The sequence below is a fragment of the Temnothorax nylanderi genome, unplaced genomic scaffold, assembly GCF_030848795.1.
Source record: "Temnothorax nylanderi isolate EJ_2023f unplaced genomic scaffold, tnyl_v1.0 TNYL_tig0009_pilon, whole genome shotgun sequence".
Taxonomy (NCBI): domain Eukaryota; kingdom Metazoa; phylum Arthropoda; class Insecta; order Hymenoptera; family Formicidae; genus Temnothorax; species Temnothorax nylanderi.
This window is the reverse complement of record NW_027249071.1, coordinates 217,139-244,015: the sequence shown is the minus strand read 5'-3', so window position 1 is coordinate 244,015 and position 26,877 is coordinate 217,139. Positions and strand designations below refer to the sequence as shown.

At 40.4% G+C, this 26,877-nt stretch overlaps 1 protein-coding gene and 1 long non-coding RNA gene across 3 annotated transcripts in view; one reads left to right on the top strand and one right to left on the bottom strand.

Annotated features, from left to right (window-relative positions):
- The window catches only part of LOC139786170 (uncharacterized), a 244,763-nt gene extending 233,193 nt beyond the window's left edge, over positions 1 to 11,570 (top strand). For both annotated transcript variants that reach the window (XM_071725327.1, XM_071725320.1), the window contains exons 10-12: positions 1,425 to 2,393; positions 3,608 to 3,856; positions 5,245 to 11,570. In XM_071725327.1, coding sequence (XP_071581428.1) covers positions 1,425 to 2,393; positions 3,608 to 3,856; positions 5,245 to 5,336 — 1,310 coding nt within the window. In that variant the 3' untranslated portion in view covers positions 5,337 to 11,570. The remainder of the gene's footprint in view (positions 1 to 1,424; positions 2,394 to 3,607; positions 3,857 to 5,244) is intronic.
- Positions 1 to 26,877, bottom strand: part of LOC139786220 (uncharacterized) — a 181,391-nt gene that overhangs the window by 136,094 nt on the left and 18,420 nt on the right. The window lies entirely within an intron of this gene.

Genomic DNA, 26,877 nt, shown 5'->3' with positions numbered 1-26,877 from the left:
GTTACAGAAAATGACGTTACGTTTTTTGCGTTACTTCTGGCGAGCAAACTGTGTAACTGCTTTAAATTAGCTACAACTTTGGAAAAACGATTAACCTAAGTCCTATAAATTTGGAACCATTATATAACATTTACAACTACCTTAGGGTACATAAGAGATATAATATGATTATGTGAACTCCCTGAATAGACTCGGACATCCGTGGCTCTTTTAAGAACTTTTTTCCCCTCCCCCCCCCGGTTTAAAATATACCGTACTTTCTCACTAACAAGAAAGTATCATTAGCAGGGATCGATAACCTTCGTCGAGCTTCTTGTCCCAACTTCTAAAGTTACGGCATTTAAAATTCCGTTTAAGACTCAACTTCAAAGTTTCTTCTTAGGCCGTAGAAATTACGAGCATATCGGTACTTTACTTTTGCAGATGGGATCATTAATTTACAGCGACTCTTTTTTATCTATGAAGCTATTTACGTTTATTAGTATTTACGCATAATCACGCATTTAACTCGTGATATTAATAATAGTAATAATAATAATATCGTTGCATAATATACGTTTGTAATTTTGCCATATTCATATAAAATTCTAGTGGTTCTATTTCCGAATATTATGGTAAAAAGTATTTGAGGTACACGATAAATGTTCATACGTTTTTATACGTTTATCGTGCTGCCATTTTTCATTTCTCGCACATGTCGTGCAATGTAAATTAACTCCTTTATCGTAAATATAAAACATAATCGTAAATCGGGTTATGCAGCGTTATATTAATGTTTCAAATGAAGCAAGCGTGATATTTCATGTCATTAATAATACTGCAAAATTTATCCTTGTTCTGTCACATCACAAATTCTCTCTGCCCACAATATAAATATTATATCATCTCGCATATATTATGCTATTAAAGTAATTATTTATTCCGGAAATCAAGCATGAATTTAAGAACGTTTATTGCATACAATTATTATCTTCGAGCTCGGTACGCAATACAATTTAAAGTATTAGAAATTAAGAAATAACTTTAACAGTACTTCGAATATCCGTTGATTGAAAATCTTGTGATTTTTAAAATAATATTTTTTATAATACTTTCTGGAATTCTATATTTTTTTGCTTATACCGCTACTAAGATAGGAATGTGATACACGGAAAAAAATTTAGCTAAATTTAGTCGTAAAATATGGATAACTAACATTTTTTGCATTGAGAGATATATTTTTTGCAGCGAGAGCTGTGATTTAGCAATAGTAGCAAAACCTTTTGTTCTCGCTGCAAAAAATATAACTCTCGTTGCGAAAAATGTTAGTTATTCATATATTAGTTATCCATATATTTTAGCTATAGTAGCTAATCCTTTTTTCCGTGTATTTTGCGATATTCTCGCGGATACTTTGTAAGGTTTGCGTCTGCTTTTTGTCGCAGCGAGCTCTCCGGAACCACGTACCTGTCCGTACTTGGGTAAGTTCACGGTAACGGACGTGAATCGGAATCAACGGAATACGCGTGAAAGCCGCAGGAGCCAACACCAGCAGCAGCAGGAGTCTCTGCCGATCCGACACGACGGCGAGAAGGTGCGGCACGCCCAGGAGAGGAATGAAGACCGGCGGGCTCGTAAGCTGGATTACGAGGTCGAGAAGAGGCGGGCCAACAACGAGTATCTGGTCCACGAGAGGATGGGTCGGCGGGCGCGTTCGAATCGCGGCGGCAACCGGAGCCGCAAGGACTACAGCCTGGAGGAGATCCCGTCGAGGAGATCCTCCGAGCTGGAGGAGACTTTCCGGGACCTGCGGGAGCGCGCCGTGCGATCGAAGGTCCGACGATCGGGCGACCTCGAGCAACGCGGCGCTGAAAGCTCGCGCTCCAAAACGAGGAGATCGCGCGCCGTCGAGCATCTCGAGAGAGACACAAGATACACGACGGATCGCGGGAGAATTGACAGAAATGAGGGCGAAACGATCGAAGACGAAATGAGGTCGAGAGACGAGGCGAACAACAGATCGAGAAGGGACCCGAAGATAGAAGATTTCCATCTGTACGATGTCGATGTGATCGAACGGTTTTTGGCCGCCGATCCGGACGACAGCTGGACCTCCAGCACGCTACAGGTGCAGGGCGATTATTTCGGGGATTATCTCGAGGTCGATGGCCCGCCGCGAAAAAGATCCGCGTCGGGGAACCCGGCCGACAAGGGTATGACCTATAAAGATCTCCTGAGGATGAAGAGGGAGCTCGAGGAACACGAGAGGGACGAGGATATCCTGGAGAAGAGGGAGAAGAGGAACGAGGACGACTCGAGGTGCAGCTCCGAGGTGACGACCTTAACCGTGGGCTGCTCCACGGCGGACAGGATGGAGTTTCAAAGTGACTGCGTTGACGACGACGCTATCACCGGTAATTATCTGCCTTTTCTTCCTCTTTGTCGTCTCACGCCGAGAACTTTGTGCCGCGCTGTGACTCCTTGAATACGAGCGCGGTGTCGCGAGCGACGAAGGAGAATTATTTTTTTCAAGGCATTTCGAGCATTGAATTTGACACTGCTTAGAAAAAGTGCCTTTTTAATACTAGAACGACCGGCGATTATAGTCTAGAGATTGACGTTTATTCTAGCAAGAATTCTCTTTATAAAGAAAAAGGTTCTACTATTTCTTCGCATCTCTTCCAAAATGTTTTTTTTTAATTCTGTATTTTTGCTAAGAAAAACGTTGATTCTAAATTTAAAAAATCACGGTTTCAAAGGATTTGTAAATAAATGACTCAATAAATTTGAAATAATAGTAGATATAAAAGATAAATATTTTTTAAGGAAAAAAAAATCTTTATAATGAAACTTCTTCGTAACCTCCACCATTAATATCAATTAAATAGATATAAAAAACATGATTGATGACAGTTTAAAAACAGAGAGAACGTGCATGGTTAAACGGTATTTTCGCCTTTTTCTCAGTCTCTTTTTTTATACAAGAAAGAAAGATTATCATCTATCCAGAAAAACTCCGCTCTGAGATAAGAGATAACAGCCGTCCATCAAATAATCACAAAGTGTCTTCTCAGGAAATTTGCATTGATATTAATTAAGTCAGTGTTAGCAATAAAGCTCATCAACGACGCAACGTTTATCGCGCTTACGAAAATATTATCCCGAGACAGTATGACGAATTTCGTGCCTTTCAGCGTTAAAGCGACGATATTAACGCGCGCGCCTCTTATCGAGCCCGAAACTCTTGCGCTCCCCGTTTATCAATCCCGGTAATGTCGTAACTTCATTACGACGGTCGAAATGATACTCGAGCGCGCTCCCCTGCCGCGATTCCGCATCAAGATCGAAATGCCTGAATGTTTGAAAGAACCGCGAGGCATGTCCGCTCCTCGCCTCCCTTCCCTTCGCGCTTCCCAGTCCCGTGGAATATCCTCTCGACCCTCGACACCGTCGAAGTTTATTTCGAGGGGGGGAAATAATGGCACTCGAAGGGTAACGGCCGTCGAGACGCCAACCCTCCCCCGCGCGCCCGCGACTGTTATTATCCCGAAACTTTCTCTAACCCAACCCTCCCGTGTTTCGCGAAGAACCTCTGCTCAGCCCCGTGCTCTCTCTCTTTGCCTTCCAGCCTATTCCTGCCACGGTAGATGGTTCGACGCCGAGGGCACGCAGTTCGTGATCGCCACCCCGTTGGCGCGCAGAACAGCGTGGCCGAACAGCGAGAACAACAGGGCGCAGCCCTACAGGAATAGCCGTAGACTGTGCTTCATGTACAAAGAGAGCGGCGGAGTTGTCAGTTTGACTGCCAGCCACATAGCGTGTCAGAGGGGCATCCCACCGCCTGCGCCGATGTTGGCCTTCAACGCTACCAGCACCGGTAAGTGGCAACCTCCGTCAACCCTTTCGCTTTCCGTCGCTGCGCTATTTCATCCCCCGGATTAGCATTAATCCGAGAACACTAGACACGAGTACACGCAACGTAATTATATCTGACAATATTACGTTAAAAAAGCATAGATGATAATTTTAAATTCGCCAATACTTTATTAAATATTTGTTATCCAAATGCAGAAAGTATCGAAATTTAATTACAAAAGTAATGCAAAATTTTATTTAATTATTTATTTTTAAAGCTATAATATTGATCATTTAATAGATTTTTATCTCATTGTTCTTATGCATCAAACATAAAATATAATAAAATTCTCCACATACATACTCATTTTAAATTGTAAAGTTTGTTCCATTATCCAACTCGCCCACAGAAATTTATTTTAACATTCGGATTGTCAAAGAAAGAGAAATTATATATAAGTTAAGACAAGTTGCTTGATGTCTATTAAATAAATGATAAATGTAAATTTCATATCAATATGGGCAAATTTTTGATATCACGGGGACTTGGCAAACTCGTAGCTATGCCCGACCAGGAAACCGTGACGAGATTCTCCGTCTTTTCGCAAAACGTTCAGTATACCAATAACTTCCCCGTGACGTGAACGCCGTGCCATCCAATCGAAATCGCAGAGTCAGCGATTGTCATCCATTGCGCCGCGCCGCTCGAAATCTCGTCGCGGAGAGCGCGTGACAGCCACGCATAATCTAGCGCGACATTCGCGTAGCTCTCTGTGACAAATAGACTGCGACAGCGCGTTGATAAACGCTGAGTTATGTGTCACTGGACCTAAGGCTATCTCGTGGGCGCGAAATAACCGTTAAATATATTACGTTAAACATATATTATCCTAACATTAATTATACCATTCGCGTGTTTTACTAGCGGCCTCGATTTCGGTCCAATCGAATGTTATTATGCTGTATGGAAGATATTGCCTTTATTATCATTACCTTGGATTTTAAACCACTATTGTAACATTTACACTGATCATAATTAGAGGAAAAAACATATTAATTTATAAAAAGACATTGAGATAATTAATTTCGATATCGACGATATCGTTAAATATGCTAGAGTAGAATGTTGTATTTTGCTAAGAAGCCTATAGATTCAAAAGTTTCGAGATTGATTTTATACAGTACAACTACATGTAATGTTACATTCAGTACGTATATTTTCGAGGAAAATATTTAGCACGTACTTGTAAAAATATTTTTCGTTTACATGTATGAGAGATGGATGTTAAGGTTGACTAACCCTAACTAAATAAATGCCGTTTAGCTGAGAAGCTAAACACGCTTCTATCTCGCATGTAAGTGTACACGCACAAAGATAGTAAAAATTGCAAATCACTTCTATCGTTGCAGGCCAGTGCATGGAAGCGAACGGCGGACAGATCGGCCGATCGACGTACCTGACGATCGTTCTGCTGACAGCAGTCGCCGCGATATTCAGGTGATTCTAATCGAAAGCGCGATTATTCGAAATCAATTTAAAAAATCAGACTCAAACGCGGTGTCGGACACTCAGTGAGATCGTTATAAAGAATATTCGCGACAAAGTGATCGGCCGTGGCTCGATCGATCCGAGCGCGCGCGTAAAGTTGCAGATGAATGCGATCTTAGACCGTGAATGAGAGAGATGCGGGGAGAAAAGGGGAGCTTATCGACCGATTTAGACAATCGTGCTCGTAGCTCCTGTTAGTTTCTTCGAGCTGTCAGGAAAAACTCGCGTTCGCGCGATCGTCGTTCCGAGGCCGAAGAGGCGCAGCCGCGTCGTCGATGAAACGGATAAGGAGTAACGAATGACGGACGACAGGATCGCACGAAGGATCATCTTACGAAGAATCGACGGAAGATCCGAAAAGAAAGTTGGATTTTCGCGACGACTTCGACACGCACGATCTCGCAGGAAGAGACAGGCATCGAAGGGACATCGGCGGCGTATTGCGCGATCGAAGCGATCGAGAGAGAGAGAAAGAGAGAGAGAGAGAGAGAGAGAGAGAGAGAGAGAGAGAGCGCGGGCTCGTTGAGCGTGAGTTTTCCCTGGCCAGTAGATTTTTTTACCGGACGTAGCGCGTAGGCACTAAGATTGAGGTCGGGCGGAAGTTGACGAAGTTGTTTAGGCGATTTCTATGGTTTGGCCATATCACGATCGGTATCGCGACGAACGACGCGGTCGACCTCGGTCGAGGACGAAGGACCGCGATTCGCCCACGTGGGATCGATCGTCCCGGAGTCCTCTCGTTCTAGCCGATAAGACGCGACGATCGTTTACTTTTTAGGAACGGACAGAAAAGGATGACTACTACGAAAGAGAGACTATATCCTCGATAAGTGCAAAAAAAAAGAGAGAAAGAGATGAAGAAGCATTTACTCGGTAAATATTTTCTTCGCCGGGCGCGCGTACGCTCATTTCTTTGCTCATTCTCGGACTCAATAAGTACCGAGTTAATCGACGATACGCGTATATAATAATTAATATCGATTAATTACAAATAAATACACGCTGTCGTTTTTCGACGGATCGAGGCGGATCCCCGAATTTGTTCTGTGAAGTGACGACGCGAAGGATGAAGGGAAATGGATCGCGGGTGAGTCGCTCGTCCTCCCCGGGACGAGCTAGCCGAGCGAGAGCGGTTTTTAGCTGAGCGACGAACGGGAATGAGGACAGTGACTCTTGATTAATTAGCATGGCGGAGTCCTCTAGCCGATAAGAAACAAATGCGTAATATTATTTCACCCCGCGAACCAGCCGAGGATTAAAGAAGGTCAAGAGATTATTGAACGAGACTATAGGGGCTCCGTTCTGGATGTCACACCATGGTACACCGGTGTTCTCTCTTCCTCGGGGCTCACACGGCTCACCACATTTTTCTTTATTCATGCGTCGAGAGGGGAAATCCGCCGAGGAAATCGCACGACGCGACGCGTCCCTCCGCGCGCGCGAGGCAGACACGGGTGTGATCCTTTGATCTATATTTTCGCTTCATTAGCATCTCGTTAGACGCGACGCGCAAATGCAACCCCCGCCTGATCCTAAGTTTTTATTCGTCGAGGATAAAGATCGCGTGCGATGTCACCGTCAAGTCTCGGGGGGGGGGGGGAGAACTTGCCTTTAACGTTAAATGTGCGGTGGTGACGCCGAGGTCTTTGTCTCCTATGAGCAATCGATTAGCTTAATTAACGATGGGATGCCCGCGGACGGATATCTCTTCGGTGGTGACCCGCTCGGCGCGAACGTTAATGTTAAGCAATAAGCAATAAAGATACACGAAACATGTATACAAAAGACGTACACACACACACACACACACGCACGCGGATACATACATTTACGTGGCAACAGAAACGCTCGAGAACGGTGATAACGAGGCGGATGTGTTGCGCTTAGAATCGAGCGTGAAGGCGTTATAACTCGAAGAAGGAACTCAATCGGTTTCGATTTTCGTGATTAATGACGACAGAAGAAGGCCAGACGCGACGGTGTAGGACGCTACGATATTATTGTAACTAATACAGAGTCTATATTATATATATTATTGTACAACCATCTTTGTAATAATTAAGCTGTAATCGAGTGACGAGAGATAGTAGAAGGAAGAGACAAACAAAGGGGAAGTTATAGGAGCAACAGAAAGAGTGTGTGAGTGAGAACTAAAGCGCGTGTGTATGTGTCCGTGCGAAAATGAAAGAGAAAATTGGAATGAAAGAGTAGGAGGGGCTGGGGGGGGGGCATGAAAAAAGAGTGAATTATAGGAAAAAGCCAATTGCTATTTTAGCACTTTTTCAATCGCGTCGTACGTAATTTCTACGCCACTAAGATTTTTCAGTCGGATTTTGGTTTAATCAATCAACGACGTCGGCGAGATCGATTCTTGAGAAGGAAGCGAGAAACTCAACGGATGCGATGAAAATCTCATCGAGCCGTCATTCGCCGTTCGTTCATCCGCGCGTCCAATTATTTTTGTTCTTTCTCTCGTCGATCTCGATCGAAATTGCTTCGCAACGCTGACCAGCCAACGGTGACCGACGTTTCACGAGGATTTCCATCGATCCATCGCGTTATTTGCGTTATTTATCCCAACCTTGCCTTAGTCGATCGTCAGGATCGTTAAGCGTCGCATGTTATTTCACGCCTACTCAAGGATCCTCTCGGACAACGCACTTCATCGGGCGGCAAGTGTCTCCGTTTTCAGGGTTCTCAGAAGAGAGGGACCGATCGATTTTCGTTGACCTCTCTCTCGACGAGAGTGGTATACCGTGAAGATATTATTGTCAGTGCGCACAACAATTGCGAGGTAGCGCGAAGCTCGTGCCATGCGGGCGAGCAGCGCGCGTTCTCATTTTTCACCAACAAGTAGGACTTAGGCTACTTAGGACACTTAGCAGTTATCAGCATTAGAAGCCATACTGTACCTACGAGCGCAGCGTATACATATATATAGCGTATATGAAGTAGTATGTTAATATCGGGTCTAGCCGTTAAGATTTCTCTAGCTTCTTAGGGATAATAAGCTCATTGTGAACAGCAATCAGGTCTGATCCAGGTGCCCCGCGGTCACGAATCACGTGCGTTACAATCCTGATGAGGCCCGATCGTCAATCTCGCGTCTAACGAGACGACGCGGCTTCCGCGATAGCTAAAAGTCTCATATCGACGGAGCGTGCGACTGCGAAAAAGCAAGAGTTCGATAGCAATTTACACTCTATCTTTTTCTAGAAATTTGAAAAAATTAATCTGAATTAAATTTTCTCAATTTTTTAATGTTAATTCTCGCGAGCTTAAACAACGAAATAGTTACACACGATTCTTCAACCCTTACAGTACAAAACTTGGGTATTTCGGGTCCGACCACTTTTTCACTTATTTAAAGTGGTTCAAGAAATCTCTAAAAATTCATAAACATACTTTCAAGTTTCTAGAACAAATACACTTTATCTTTTACCGAATAAGATACCGTTTTTAATTGTACTTTAAGGGTTAATTCGACGAATTCGTAAAATTCTGTACGGAAGATCAGCATGATCCGAGAATCACTCGAAGCCTCTCCATATTAATTAAAATTTTTAGAATTTTGATGAAATCGCTCAAATAGCTCTGAATTAGATCATATCATGTATAACTGTGTTGTCAATCGGAGTATCAATTGTTTGCTATCCGCTATATCGCGGTCAGCGTAAGAATAAATGTTTATATTTTTTAGAGCGTTGTTAGAACGCGGATGATCACACCCGAAATCATTTAAATTCCGAGTCCGCGATTTTTTTTTTAATTATCCCATCTGTCCCTATGTCCATATTTCAATCGTATATATTTTGTTCCTATACATTTTTGTTTGCTTTCATGATCCCCGCTATATGCGAAGCTATGGAATGTATGCAATAATCAGATTAAGCAAAGCTGATGACAAAGAGAAGAGCGGAACGGACGGTACTAAAGAATGAAAATGGTTATTCGAACATTTCTACGCGCGCTCTTCACTTTTTAACTTACCCTCACGATTGACATTCGAAAGCGAGCGTCTTAGAACGACTCGTCCTTGAGCTATGCTTATCATCTCCAAGGATTCGCGATCTCATATCGACATTATTATTGCAGAGAGGAAGATACCGCAATAATGAACGAAACTAAAATATTCGAATCATCGATCGCAAATTGTGATTCCTGTAAGGGGAAAACTTTGCGAATTTTACATAATGTCGTAGAATTTTCAACGATAAAAATAACCGGGTTTCGAGAACGGAAGATGCGAGAACGTAACTGGGCAAACGCTCGAATATTCTATTATTTTCGATTTATCTGACGCAAACAACGTCGAGGGATTCAATAATTATCGGAGCATCCCCAAACATCGTTACTAACCCCGACCGACTCGATCCGCTCGATTCGCTCTTTCTCTATCTCCCTCTCTTTCTCTTTCGCCCTCTCCCTCTCTTGCCAAACATTATGCGCGGCATTTAATGAGATTGATGCAATCGTCCGATGCATTTAATCCTACCAATTTACATTGCGCCCTAATATCGTGCGCGAGCATTCCGCTAATGGAGTCGCTAATGAGAAACAGAAACATTCTCCTCGCTCTCGTTGTTGTTTTCGATAGATTAGACAACCACCAGCAGAAAATTGCAAACGAACCGTCCGCTCCCGGGAGAAAATTCGTACTTTATTTGAGCGCGCTGTTCGCTTGATTTTTGTCCTATCACAGTGGGATTTACGTTTGTATAAAATATTTGCCACAGACGAGATGCAAGTGGAAATTTCACATAATAAGTCGAAATCAAATCTGATCAAATCTACCTTTCTTCTTCCGAAGAAATCGTTGAACTTCGATTTATAAGAACAATTGTTCCTTCTGTTTTTTTTTCGTCCGTTTTTTATCCTGGAATTTAAATATGCAAAATTTTGAAAGAAGCATCGACAATTCATTTTCGCTGAGGAAACATTGACTTCATGTAACTCGGAGGAGAGAGTTGTTGAAACCTCTTTTTTGGCGGATAGCTCCGTTCAGCGGAACAAGCCCGAAAGTTATTCGTAACAACTAACGTCAGTATTTTCGTTCGAAGCACCGCTCGATGAAACTCGTTTGTTACAACAATCTCCCGGATGTAAGACGCGCCTCTCGCGAACGAGTTGTGCGCGGTTGATTTCACCGCACCGTGCGGATGTGGCTTTCGAAACCGATGTGAATACCGAACCGGGATTACAACAAAGCGCCGCGTGCGTCAGCCGTCCGAGTCGGCGGCGGCGGCGTACCGACGATTAACGATTTTATGGAAGCTCGTCTGATAGGATTATCGGATTACTTCCGTGTCGGCGCGAGTACTCCGCGCGCGGTATATTGCTCTTCCGCGCCGCGGATTATGTTCTCATTCTTAAGATCGCCCCTGCCACCGACTGTGTCACCCGAGAGATTTGGGATACGTCCCGGGCAAACAACTCGCGACGAAGTTGGCCTCGTGACAAACGGACGCTTCGAGTACGCGGGATCATCAACCCTGCTTTAATAAATCAAATCAGCCGTTTTGGCAGCGGCCAGATAAACTCGTAAGTTGAAGAGATTCAATTGAAGAAAAATGTGTTATTTCTGAAATATATAAATATCACGTTTATATTATCCAGATGACGTTGTTTTCATACGCGCCATAAGTTCATGTTCCTTTAATCTTAGAACAAATAATCAGAGCCTTTAAATTAAACTATTGACTCTCCTTCATATCACTGCCTTTCGATCGAATCTGTCTTATTGGTTATTAATCTTCAAATTAACTTCTAGCTATCTTTCTGCGTTATTTGAATCCCATTTCTCAGAATTATTTTTCTTATTTTTAGCTATTGCATTCTGTCTTTATTAGATGATCATACATTCGAAAATAAATAAATTTTTTTGTGAACTATTTGTATTTTTCTGGACTAAAAATTCTAGATATATTTCCAAAATAACCGATCTAATTTATTTATGAACAAGATTTGAATACATATTAAAACATTGGATAGAAATAATTGTGTGAAATGTCGCTTCGCTATTCTGTTAATTTTACGTTATGTGATATTTTTACGTTATGTGATATTTATATCGCTCTTGTTTCCATCATAGAACATATCAAGAATAGATGCTTAAGAGACATATATATCGTTTTCAACGTTATTAAATCTGATTTCCTGTTAAATAAAGATCTCATTGTTGCTATTATTATCACTAGTTATCATTTCTCGATTGAAAGACGGCGCAGCGAAATACGAAAAACGATTTCCGGTTTTCCCCCTTAAAAAAAAGAGTGAAAAAAGCAACGAGCATGCTCGCGAGCTTGCAATTTATATCGCCATAAATATATTTACGGTTATGACTCCGATATCGCTAAACGCACGACGCTTTATTTCATAGCTTCCGGAAATATTGTAGATTCGTCGACTTCCCGCGCCCCTCCAGGATCGATACTCCGATAAAATCCCGCCCGTACACGGTCGTTCGAAAACAATTCCGTGCTTATTTCCCTTCGCGAATCATACGCACATCCGGCCTACGAAAAACGGGGGATGTATCAAGATATCCGGTCCGCGGCGACGGCTCCGCATCGCGTATCAGCGTCCTTCGTTATCAGAAACGATCCATCCGTCAGGACCGCCGCAAGGGTGAATCTATGTTGCATATGTTGCATCAACAGCCTCAGCCATCGTGTGGCAGATCCAAATCTTTTTTGAGAATTTGAACAAATTCTTACATACCCTTTTATTTTAAATAGAAAATTTTTAACTGGCAAAACGCACAATATTAATAATATTATACACAGTAAAAAATTTTGTGTCAATGGAAGTCCACTCTCAATTTTGTGTTAAAATAACTCATTTATCGTGTTATTTTAACACAAAATTGAGAGTGGACTTCCATTGACACAAAATTTTTTACTGTGTAACTATAGACATTAACAATTATATTAATATTAACTGTCGTATCATAACGTAGTTATTTATTGTAGAAAAAATATGAAGTAGAATATATATTTTCTTTAAAATTTTTGCTTGAGTGCGTTCTCGTTAAAAAAAAAAAAGAATTAGTTTTAGATTTTGAAAAGTCATCACTTTGTGTCGGTCCTGTCAGCGATGGGAGACGCACGCGCGCGAGCGACGTCCACGACTGGAAAATCGTCGTCGTCCGGAGATTAGAGTGCTTCCGGTGCCATATGGGAAAAACAGCGAAACTTCCCCCAATCTGTAGGAGGTAACGACTCCCGCGTGTGCGGGGATGAGAGCCTCGATGCGTCTCGATTACGGGAGTACAAGCGGGGGGAAGGGGAGGGGAAGAAAAATGCGGCTCACTGATAGCTCGCGTTTTTCACGGCCCCGAATGCCGGAAAGTTCTTGAGCGTTATTGTGCTGTGGATTTAACTCTCCGTAGAGCGAGAGAGAGAGAGAAAGAGAGAGAGAGAGAGACGAAAGCGGGCGAGCCTTTTCTAATTTCGCGCTAAATTCTGATCTTCGCATTTGCTGCGTGCCACCTAAAATAGTTCTCCCAACTTGCCCGATCATACCAGAGAGTTAGCCGATGAACTCTTGGCATACACCGCAGAGTGAAAGAAATATTCTTAATGTTCTCCATTCAATTTCATTTATTACGTATACAGTGACGTAACGACAAAAAATTGCTACTAGAAAGATATTCATATATCGATGAAATCCATCTCTGCTTGTCCCAATGTTATTAGAAATAACGATCCAAAGTGATTCTTACCGTTTCTCGTTATCCCTACCTAAAAGAAATGTATTCCCGACGGACGATCGTGATCTTTCTTTATAAACGCGAAAGTCAGGAAGATAAGACAGAAATGGATTAGTTGCCATCACGGCTCCACTTACCAAATGTGGACCCTACCATATATAGAGCGCAACTTTGCCCTACGGAGGTCAATATAAAAAATGCGTTCTCAGAACATGCGGAATACATAGCTGCGCGTCGCCGCCGAGGCTTTCGCAAACCCGGGACACGCGGCGCCGCACCTTCCTTCCTCGAGTACAGCATAGTCGCACCCTCCGTCGATTCGAGGACGTTTTCAATCAAGGGACAATCATCCCTCGACGAGCAATCCAAGTTCTATCGGATCAATCCGCCGTTCCGTCCCCCGACGAGACACGCGGTTAGATTCGTCCCCTGCCCTCCCCTCTATCCTACCCACCCTCGTTCTTATCCGAACAACGACAGGAATAACTTCCGCTACACCCTCAGCAACGGCTCACCCCGAATGTACAACACGCTGCGGATGCGTGCGCGAGATGCAATTACGCTATTTCGAATAATATTGAATGTTCTCGCATCGAATTGATTCCCGATTGGTTTCCTCGTACTGATCTCAAAAATGACTTTTGTTCGAGCTTTTCATCGATAAGGGATAAAATCATTTTCTCATATTATTAGGTATTTGATTCGAAACTATATTTATTTATATTTAAGCGATACGAGCAAAAAGACTTACACAAAACAGATGATGCTTTTTTCCTTTTTGTATAAGTTTTTCTCATATATATATATATATATATGTACGTTAAGCAATATCAGCACAATAAACTTAATATAAACGTTCTTGCGGATAATCAAGATTTAGTTCATAATTTATGGAAATAAAGCAATAATGATTTTATTTGAGACTGTTGAACGATAGTCGAATGCTCACGTTACGAGATCAGCATGAAAACCCAAGAAGCAATCGCTAATTTTTAATATCGTGGGGCACAGGGTGGTGCAATTAGAACAGGTTACTGATGCGCGTATAATGCGTCCAAGAAAACGCACGTTCGTGAAACGAGCGCGAAAAACCGCGGGGCAATGTGTAAAAAGGGGAACACCATTATCGCCTGGTATTTTATTCTCGCACACTCGAATTCGAGAATGAGATCGAATCGGATTATCCGACGCGAATAGTTGAAATGGAATCGAAGACTATTCTGATATTAATGCGAAATTTCGACAAATGTGTTGTAACGCGAGTTTAAAATTGCCGCTGAAGGCAGATCCCATTTCATCGGAATAACGGCGATGGAGCATTATAATTGCATGACTTTTTAACTTTTTTAACGGAATATTTCGAAACTTGGAATCGAAGAGGAGAGACACACAATACCTGAAAGTGACATAAGAGAACGAAACAGTGCATTATTTATTCTGATTTTAATATTTTTAATATTCTGTAACATTAGTACACCGTTTTTATTATAAGTTTATTTTTTTGTCTCTGAATATAACAGCTCTGATATTTCGGTTATATGTCTCTCCTCGAGCCACTGTCATATCTAATTGATTTGTGAAACGATATGAAGATATAAATGGGAAATCGGATCGCCTAATTTTCGGGTTAGATAATCCCTTGCGAGCTCGTTAAGAAGTTTCGCCATTGGCGCGACGGGAGGAAACTGGATACATGATCGCTTTGAATTTGCATACTTCCTCGTAGTCTAAACCTCATTTGCTTAGGCGAATTGTCGAAGTAAAGCGGCGACGATCGGTCGACAATTCCTGCCACGCAAGCGGTTCTCCCAGCGATTTACCGAACCGGAACCGAATCCAGGTCAGATGAACAATCGGAAAGTCTGTTTACTGAATACGGTATGTTCATGGAAATGCCGAAACAGCATCAATAATGGAATGAACAGCTATTGATCGACAAACACAACAAATATAGTAAAAATCCGCTTAAAGGTTTCTATCGATAATAATAAACGGTATAAAATCATGTCCTCTTTCAAAGATTAACATTTTCGATACAGGTGCAGTGAAAAATTAATCCTCCGTCTGTATGCGTGGGTCTACGGCGTCCGAGCCAAAATTATATCTGCTCGTAACTTGCCAGAAAATATTAAATAAACGATGTTTATCAAAATGACTATAAAATCGTCAACTACAATGTAGAGCGATGTTTCATGAATTTTTTCAGATTTTTTAAAATACTTTGAGGGAAAAATAGCGTCGAACGTGACAGACCCACGTATACATTGCAAAAAAAAAACGTATACAGACGGAGGATTAATTTAATCTCGAATTAATTTTAGTCAATTTTCAAAGAGAAAGAACAAAGGAAAAATCGCTCACGATAAAACGATATCTTTCATATCGAAATGAAGTTTTACAAAGTTTGTTAAAGATTGACTTTATCCCGTTTTGATCTGTGTAACGAACTTATACTGCAAATACATGTCGCGCGTCGATTTCTATCGAGTACGAATACTGAGTCGGCCTTTTCATGCGCGCGAGCGCGAAACGAGCACGTCGCGCTGCCATTTACGGTCGCACAATTTTCCGGCACCTCGGCTGCCGTTTCTCTCCGGCTTTAATCGCTTGCTCGACATCGTCCCGACAATACGAATTGATGATCGAATCGATCGCTCACGTCGCGTGCCGAACGCCCGGCTCAGCGGAGTCCATTAAGATCTCGCATTATGTGTCGCGAATCATGCCGCGAACGCTTTAAATCGACCAGCTCAACCTGCTGTAATTTCGCGATTACACAACGGACAATCATTTTACGGACTTCCGTCGCCGAGATGGAGTTCTCGATATCAAGAAACAGATGCGGTGTCATCTTTCTGCGAATATTTCTTCCTTTCTTCGAAGAACGCTTCGCATTTTGTTCACGATCGTTCCACCTTCGGTTTACTTACGATCCTCAATTATAATGAGTTCTTAACGTCAGATCACGAATATTTGTATATATTTTTACGAAGTATATATGTTTGTGACGTCAACGTTAACTAATTGGACGGGTTGCAATGTTCGCGCTGTTGTAGAAATGTGAGCCATCATTATCCAATATCATCCTGGACGTATACGCCGCCGCCGAAAAAACAGAAATCGAATGCGACGATTCGCGACCGGCGAGATCGGCGAAAAAAAAAATACGATTTAGTAGTTTGTCGAATGAATGGCAAAAGCAATACTGAGTGTGCGTGGGCGCGTGCATGATATTACCATAGGGTGTGAAACCGGTGAAGAAAGGAAAGATAAGTGTGTAAGCTACCTGTGCCTTGTAACAAACTATATATGTATGTATATATGCAACACACACACGAGGAAAAAAAAGAACGTAAATACACCTTATATATACATATATATAGATACACGTGACACACTGACACGCGTACACATATGCACACATACATACCACACAAACGAGATACTCTTACGATAATCTATTTAAAATCAATCGTTGCCGTCTCTTCTGAAACAGAAACCCCCTCTCAGAATTTCATCGCAACGCCCGCAGAAAGAGAGATAAACGGAGCAAAAACGACGAAGAAGTAAAGAAAAAAAGAAAGACAAAAATGAAAAAGATATGTTGTTGAATAAAATAGCAATAATCGAATTTCAGACTGAATTATGATTGAATATTGTACCGCAAGTCTTTGTTGTCGCGGCGGCGACGCGCGAGTGTGTTAATTATTATAAATACTGTTACAGTGTCTTGCTACAACTGGGGAGATTAAAAATAAAATCTCGAAGCTCGAAACATCTTTGGGAGATTTTATTTCTTGCCTATAAAAATTTCAATCCTCAAACGGCGTTAACAACTGCGTCATTGTCATTAATAATTATAATGGATAACGATCTCTTTAATTGATTCACGATATAGCGTCTTAAGCGTACGTGGGGACGAAACTGGGAGACAGCATTTCTTCGCCTGGAGCAGAAAGAAGCATGTCTCGCGATCGGACTCTTTTTCTTGCTCGTGCCTCGTCGGATTTATCGCCGCCCGTTGTTACGTTGCCGAGCGGCCAATTGGCGAAGAGCGATGCCCCTTTTTGATTTAAGGTTTCTCTTTCTTTACGATCGCGCAGTCGACTGTCTCGCGCGCGCGGCCATAACAGCAATGCACGAACACATAAATTCTTTCTGCCGGAGTTGGCTGGCACGTGGCAAGATCGAGATTCGGCGTGCGAGCTTCCGCCGTTATTTACTGCCATTTGCACGGGGTAGCGGGAGGAGGAGGAGGAGGAAGGAGGTGGCTGTTTTTGATGGATGTCGCGGGATAAGTACTTTTTCTTCGTCCCCCCGAGATCGTTTTGTAATTTAATGAAAATAAAAAAGAAATCGCGCATCTACCTTTTCCGACGGAGGAAGATACATCGTCACGGATTGCGAATCGCGGTTACGCGTCGCATCAGCGAGACGTCGCTGCATCTCCCGAGGTGTCCAAAGAACAGCGTCAAAAAACCAGGTAATGTATACGATACTGTTAGTTTTCTAAGTGAGATTTTTTTATTGTATATATTTTTATATTTAAAATATTTAAAATATTATTTACCCGTTGAATGTGTTCTAAAAAATTATTAATTGTGAAATATTTCTTTCCCTTGTGAATTTCTGTTCTCTAAAAACGAGTTGCTTATTAATATCAGTTTGGATCTATTCATCTTTACGCAGCGAAAATTATGATCGATGATGATAGAGCATTATTATAATATTTTCATACTTGTTTATCATACTTCTGCTTATAATGGATTCATCTATATTCTCCGCTGTTTTTATCGCGGATTTCTCATGAATTCCTATATTAAAACAAGCACGATAGAAATTAAAAACTGAATAAAGATGAGATATACTTTTTGGACCTGATTTGCCAGAGAGCAATAATAGCAACGATGAAAGCAATAATACAGTGAAATTACAATACGAAATTACAATAAAAGCAATAATACGATGAAATTACAACATAGGTATGTATCACGATGATGATATATCATTGGCGTCATAATATAGTTTCGTGGAAACACATAACGATCTTTCTGCACATAATTCCGTGGAAGTAAATGGTAGCAGCTACGAGGAATCGTAGATCGCTCGCTCAGCATGTCACACAAAAGAAACGAAACTACCCGCCCTCGTATCAGCATTTTATCACCCATACTATCGACATTACCCCTTTTCGCGGCGCGACACGAATTCCCGCGCAAGAGGAATACGTTTCAACCGCATTGCGAAATATATGGAATTATCGATTATCGCGTAAACGCTGATGTATAATTTTGTACGTATGGCAAAACCCATTACTGCATCTTACGCGAAGTACTTTATCTTCGAGCTGCATAAGAAAAATGTTCCCGTTAATGCCAGATTTTTTTCACGAATCTGAAATTACATCTTTTTTTTAGAACTAAATTATTGGGAGAAAATCTTGATAAAGCGTCTTGATAAATGTCAAGAATGAAGATGGACACGTCTCTTGAGTTCAAAATATATTTTCGATTTAAAATCGATTTAAAAACAAAAATAAATACGGTCTCATTTAACATTCGCTAAAGAGAAATTAATTTTTAAATAATGATTGTAGGTATACAACTTGAGTAATATATGTTTTGAAAGACATATGTTACTTATTGCTCTTTTATCCTATTTTTATTCCGTGATTTATTCCGATTATATTATTATTTAATAATCATGAGACGGTATTATTATTAATCAACATCATTAACTAGAATCCAATGCTCTTTTTATTGTCAAGCTTTCAGTAATACGTTTCGTGAGCATCTCATTGATCAGCAAAAATAACAAATAAACGAAACACAATGCATGCGCGGAAGACAATGCGATTTCGGGAAATTTCACTGTGCAACAACGCGCTTTTCATACTGAAATGTCTAATTACGGCATTTTGTCGCGCGATAATTAGGTCTCGATATGAAAGATTTTTATAATGCATATACAGTGTACAATAATATTCATTCACAAAATTCTGTATGGCATTGTTTCACTCTCATTAACGAGTATTTATCGAGTTTTCCGTTAACGAATATATTTCAGAAATATTTCTCAAAAGCAATGTTCGGATATTATATTGCAGACAATAAATAAATTAACTGATTGGAATACAATTTCTTTCAACATAAATATAATATCCCGTACAAATCAGACATTTATTTTACTCTAAATTATAATCGATGACATATATAATTTTTTTGTTAAATCTTTAAGATGTGGCAGTATTAAAATTTCACTTCGATACAAGATTTCATTATAATTACTTGATTATTCCCAGTTTCATGCCTTTATCTATTTCCTCATATAAAACAAATCGATAAAAAATATTTATTACAGGAGCGAAAAACGTTTTATAATTATCAAGTATTGTCGCGCGCAGGAAAAATAAGATCGCGCAGATATTTTTGCGATCGTACATTCCTATCGTTCTAAGATCGAAACAACAGGATTTCCTAATGATTCTTGCAATTAAGAGCGCGCAATAACATCATTTTATTTTTATTGCTGTATGTGTTATATGTATATGTGTAACATCCGGTTTTTCTTTTGTATCGTATGACAAGCCTGCGCTATCGAATACCGAATTGTAAGAAAACGTTTTGAAAAGGCTTGTCGGCGCATCGTTTATTGAGGTGGACAGATATCTGTTTCTCTCGCAATCGAGCCCGCAATTCGGCTCGCGGCGCGAGCGAGATCGATAACGCCCAGTATTGTCGGTCAACGCGTTGTTCAGATTGGAAAATAACCTATATGTCCCACTCTATCTCTATCTGCCCACGTATGTGTCGTCGTCGTGTGTGTTTCGAATATATCCTATTACCTAACACGCTAGCATCCTGCGTAGAACAATTGAGATCGCGTGACGGACGGCCGTCTCTATCCGGTTAAATCAGATGACGCGACGCGATGCGACGCGCGGAGAGCGACTATATGACCAGACATTCTTTTAATCACGCATTACGCCCACCATAAATCTCGCCGGGCGCCGTTATCATGCTGGATCCCACTGCCCAAGGACCATATTTCATTGCCTAAGACGCATAATGCGATGCATAATACAGTATTGCGTTTCGGGCCGATATATTTCGCGGGGAATATAATTTATATATGTCGGTACATATCTGCGTATAAAGATCTCCCAAGGTTTTCTCGCGGCGTGCAAAATTTCGAGCGATACAAAATTTTATTTATCTTATTTTCCGATTTTCGCACAGGTGATGTCTGTAATCGAAAATTTCTGAACCTGAGAGCGACAAAAGATACGGGCACTTAAATGCAGAGCGAAACGACTTGTTCGTTATTCTTACGAGTCGACGACCACAGTTTATCCTATCAGCTTTTAGTTCTCTGTCTAAGTAATTGCTGTTTGACTGTAATCTCATCGCAATAATCCATTCATCAACGCTTGCCGGCTGGTCGTTGAATGAATTTTCCTCTTACGACCGTATTGCCAAGAAGATCTACTATCTTACAGCTTAGAATTTCTAGGACTGCAGTACAAATAAAAGTCTCTTTTTACAAAATTCGATAAAAAGCTCAATTAACAGTTTCGAGAAAACACATTTAGATCTAATGTCAATTTTTAGTATCGAATAATCATATTTGATGAGGCAAGTTTTCAAATTGTAACATAGTATGATTAACGCAATAAGTTTTTAGTTACATTTCAAAATATGTAATTTTATTATACCTTAACTTTGAAAATTCTGTAATTTTGCGATAAGTTTTGTAAAAACGATCCTCAATACTTTAATGTCATGGAAAGTAAATGGAATTACATTACATGAGAAATACAAGCATCAAATCAGAGTCGACATTTATCAATGCTGCAGTGCTCTAATTCAGTTTTATTTATAGCGATCGGGGTTTCCTTCGTTGCCCCGCAGAAAGCAACAAGCAATTACCATCTTCATTAACAGCCCGTGACTGAAACCTTGAACGAATTTCTTTTTCTTGCCGTTTTATCTTGCAATCTATTAATTACCAAGAACGCTGTTCACGGTTCTGTTAATGAGTACTTTGAGTTAATTCACAACTAAATAATAATGCTATACTTATTCGCATTTTCTCGAGGCGGTATATGCTTCGCAAAACTCTACTCTATTCTCACGACTCCATTCGGTATAGTATCACGGACGATCGCAATTGTCCAGATGCTTCTTCAATATTGCAATAACGCTAATGCGCGTGCGTAAGCTGTACAGTTGTACGGCTTACTTTTAAGGAGTCGCCATAAATCTACAAAGAAGCCGTAAAATGATTATAAACGGCCGAAGTTGCACTTAACTGCGCGCCGACGTTGATTTAACGCGGGCTTTACGCGGCCGAAAGTGTATATTGTTGCGGGCGGCATCGCCGCGCTGAAGTCTTTCCCTAACGAAGTATCGCCGGCGAAATCTAGTTTCAACACTTTGTGCCATAAGCTCACTACGAAGCTTGTTTGAAGGATCTTCAAGAACGATTATGGAAGTAAACCGGAGTGGCCGGGCGGTCGCGTGGGAGGAGGAAGAGGACGAAGAGGAGGAGGAGGCGGAGGAAGAGGAGCAAAAAGTTTATTCGATCAAAGCAATTATTGAAAATTGCCGTACGGACGTTCGAAAACTCACCGTAATCGACTCGTTATTACTTCCGACTCTCTGAAACGTTCGATGTTAATTTAAGAGATTAATTAATGGCTCTCGAGATTTCTTCGCGGCGCATCAACATCCTGTAGGTATCTTTTTCAAGTGGTACACAAAATTTTACCGAAATTCTTAGGCAAATATTTCAGGACTAAGCTGTTTTAGATAAAAAATAAAAAAAAACGCTTATATAAATATATGAGCGAATATTGATATAAATATTTTTCTCTCGTTCCTATTTGACGTAGAAAACTTTTGAAGATTATATATATATGTTTTAATAACACCTCGTTAAATTTACGGTGACAATAATTATATTATAACAGTCTCTTATGAAAACGCCTTCTCTATAAAAACGTGCGAAAACAATTAATTAGAGAAGTGAACTTCTATTTTGAAGTTAATTTTCGTTCATCTTATTTTTATGGAGTGTCGCGGTGTCGAGGGACGCTCTGCTAATTGTAAGCGAAAACAGATGCCCTTTGGTAATTATAATTTTTGTATGGAGGACACTTTCCTCAAGAGACGAGGGGAGGAACAAATTATACACGTAAATGGGAAGCACTCCATGTTGGCAGACGAGACGAGCCGAACCCGTTTCAAGACTCGATTCCAAGTTTCCGGTAACGAACGGTGCAACGTTGAGCCCCCCTGCTTTTTATCTCCCACCGCCGCGCCGCGCCGCGCCGCGCCGTCTTCTTTTTATTTCTGAGCACTGCAATCTGGCCATTTACGGACTACAAGGAACCAAATTCTTGCTCTCTTTACGTCGGTGCATCGAAGAGGCGTGTTACCGCGTGCCATATAATATATAATGCAATTTATCGGCGCAAGTCGCTGTGATCGTGGCGAATTTCGGCATTCGTGCTGCCGAGATTTAAACACTTCCTCGAAAAGAAGAAATAAGAATTTTTAGTGCGTCTCTCGTGAGCTCGCCTGCTGTTTGTGCATAAAATAGATTCAAGAATGATTATCTCTCTTTTAATTAAAAAAAAAAACTTTTATGAATTTAAATCAAAACCTTAACGCAAAAGGATTGTCAAAAAAGAAATATATTTGCAATGCTTTTCTAGAAAAGAAAATAATCAGTAAAATAAATTGTAAATTCAGACAATTTAACGTGAGCAATTACTAATATCGGAATAATAACGCCAAGTATTAATCATTGTTCCAGTATTTCCTCGCGCTCGTCCTCGCGCAATTTAGGCGAAAACATGCTGCCATTTAATCACTTAGGAACTACCAGGAAGCACGATTTTTCTTTCGTATCGGCGCGGCGGAGCAGCTGCAACATTACAACCCCGTAGTCATCTATGATGTCATAATTTATCTCAATCTGGGAAATATGGTATCGACTTTCAAGGAATTGGAATTTTTATCGGGCAGCTGGCGTCCTAAGTGATGTAGCTGATGATGAAGCTGCAGATTAAACATGAATCACATAAACGGGCTCGTTATTTCTGGTTTTCAACCTCAGAATTCTACGTATTTTAATATCTTATCGGTAATTCCTATTTCTATTGCATAATTCATGTTATAAAATTGTATTCATTAAAGAAAAAAAGCCCGACTCTGTCTCAGGAATTTAAAAGATATATGACGTATGCTATACAGAAAAACGGTATTGCTGAAGTATTTAAAAATTTAGCTAGATACAGATCTGAAAATAATTTTGTTGCACCATCAAAATAATTATGTAAAACACTCAAGCTGATTACTAAAATGTCAAAATTTTTTACAGCGTCATCATACTTCAGCGATCTACTATATTTATTTTGATGGTGCAACAAAATTATTTTCTCAGATCTGTATCTAGCTAAATTTTTAGATACTTCAGCAAAACCATATATTCTTTCCGTACACTTTTATAGCAACAAACACATCTTATATATTTCTTTTTTATAGAATTCTCTTTTATCTATGTTAATTACATTCAAAAATGTCATTATATGTTTGTCCCCGACATACATGAGACCGTTTTATATTGCATAACAACTCAGTAGTTCCATGACCGCGCGACGCAAGTTGCGTAGTCACAAAGACACAAAGACGAATGACGTAGCTTAGGCGATGCATAAAAATAGAAGTCGACCAACGGGGTAAAAGGAAGAAGGCCAGTTCGCTAAACATCCCGCGGAACAAACCGGTATTCGCGTTTGCATCGTGCAGAAAATTAAGCGAAGTGCTCAACAGACAAGAGAGAGATATATCTGTTCGCGTAGTTAAAACGACTTTTATCGCGGCCCTTTTATTATCTCGTCGTACATGAAACCCTTTGTGTACGATGCCTTTCAGTGCAGACCGTTTATTCTCGGTGCGTCAGATTTGTTTAACGATAATGTGAGATCTAGACGTTTCAAGAGTCTAATTGCCTGAAAGTCGATATACTAAGTTAAGTCAGTGAATTTATTTCTTCGATTCAATAGCGAAAATACTTCTTGCTTGCGCAAGAAATAGAACGAACATGAAAATGTGCTGGACACTTTTATCCAAATCTAAATGATTATACTGCATTGACAAATTCAGGTACGTGGTTTAATTTCTCTACCATCAGACGCTGATATGAAGTCTAGACGGTTCAATAGCGTGATTAGCGAAAAAAAAAGATGGGATTTACTCGTAAATGAGTTTGCAATATGATTTTTTCACAAGCAATCTATAAATGTACGGATAATATGATCATGAAACAAATAGATTGGCCACAATTCCATTTTTTGACGTGATTCGCTTTCCCGACGGTGTAATGGCAAAATGATCGCTTATCGAGGGTGGAGAGACAGAAAGAGAGAGACGGGGGAGGGAGAAACTACGTTATCGAATCAAATTTGCAATAGCTAATTATGGTACGGTATAATCCGTTAATGAAGCTATACGTTAACTCGACATAGAACGAGCCTCCACCGAAGCATTATTTATAACAAACGCTGACAAATCCCCCGCCGAAAGCGCGCTTGATCGAATATTTTCCAATGTTTGGAAATTATGTCTACTTGGCTGACACATGACATTATCATTTCGTGTATCATTCATGACGCACGGTACAATTTCGAATTCATACATTTTTTAATGTACAAGGTATACCGCGGTAACGCGTTATAGGTCCGATCGCGGCATCATTTTGGATCGGGAAATTCAAACGGTGCGTGTAGTTTGCAGTAATCGAGAAAGAAAATGAGATATTAAACAAACGAGTACAAATGCAAAAAATAAAATTCTGGAGTAGGTAATATAAAAAATGCGGATTCAATGGAGTGTTCTTACCCCACTAAAACCTTCGCTTATAGACGAATTAATTTACATTTCGTATATAGTCATATCGTTAAACGTTATATATAGCCTGTTAAATTGCAACCGCATTTAGTTGGACAATTTAGGTCAAATTACAATTGTTTAAAATTCTCAAATAAGAGTTATTTCAAAGTTGGAGCGTTCTACATTCTATTAATAGGATATGCCATATAAATTTGGGTCTCTAGCGATGCAATTAACGTCTCTCCTCAAATCTGTTAGATTATCTGTACACAAAAAATTTTTATTTCTTTTATAACCACTGTTAGATGTATAAATATTCTGCGAAAAAAACTATACATATGGAGAAGTTTCTTAAAAAAGTTCGTTTACCGCAGCATTTCTTGCTTTACAATTCCAACAAGGAGCGTGTAGTGCTAAGTATTGTAGGTAACGAGGCTTTTATTTGCATACTTCTAAAAATAGCATGCTCTAAATAATTTGTATTCACGATTAGAACGTCATATTAACTGAAACCGTGAAATGTGACAGAATAAGAACTTTTATGAATTATTTAACTTTGTTGTGCTCGCGTTGCTTATTTATTACTTTCAAAATAGAATTATTATTTATATGTAAAAAATATTATCTTAAAATTAGAATTGTGAAATTTTAATTAGTGAAGTTAGTGCTAGTTTAGTTGGCTTGTTATTTATAGTAGAACTACTACACACTTACGTGTAGCTGATAATATGGTCTACATGGTCTACGTGCGAAATGTATCGTATTATTAATCGTATATGTAATCGGATTACTTTCTTATTCCACGATTGTCGTCTCCTCGAAATCGACGATCGTCACGAAGGTAAGATTATGGAGAAGCAAGGCCGCGCGCCGTGCAGAGTCTCGCGTCTCGCGTCTCGCGTCGTGTCGCGTCGCCGGTCATTCATCGCACTCTTGGAATTCGTGTCAATCGCGTGTAATCCGGACGATCTGGAGGATCTAAGCGCGCGGGGGAAGAACCCGTGCAATGTGCCGTGAGGTACGTCATTCCGCGCATTCGCTTCGTCATTCCGTGACATCACGGCACCACGTGTGTGCCGGCGAACATCCCGCCGTCATTGTTCGGCGTAGGTATCGCTCACGTGTGACTTATTGCACGATAAACACATCTGGTCCCCCCTCGTTCGGACAGAATTAGCTCCTTTGCCAAGTCAGTGTCAAGGTGATCGGTCGTTTAGATCCCACCATCGCCATCGGTCGTGTTGATGGACATATTCATACACTACGGTGACATACCTAGCTCGACATTATTTTCATCGTAAACACCGCGGAATTTGACGATAATATATTAAACGACATATGTAACATTTCCCATCGCCACTTCCTACGCGTCTTAAGGGGGGAGGTTTTCTAGAAGTTTCTAGAAACGTATAATAGTTTTGGGCCATCTAGGCCTCAGCCTATCAACAGCCTATCAACAGCCTATCAACAGCATATATATATAGACCAATCATGATAGTTCATTAATTTTACAAATATGTCTCGATTCGTAATACAATAAAAAAAGTTGTAATGAAAAATGGGTTTTAAGAAGTTATGCCAATTCGGTTTATTTCACGATTTAGTGCATAATAATCTCAAAAATGGGGTCTACATTCTCTCTCTCTCCTCTCCCCTTTTTCTAAAAGAAAAAAAATCTAGAGAATGCTAATATGATTTACTTTGACATCATTAAATATAATTTTATATTATTGCTGCTGTTCTCGGGATTTTCGTTAATAATTTTATTAATTGACATTTGTATTCGTTAGACAAGAACAGGACACTCGAAATTATTTCAATAATTACTTATAAGCACTCTCATTTTCTCATCATTGATCAACGAATGTAACGATCATGTTTTAACA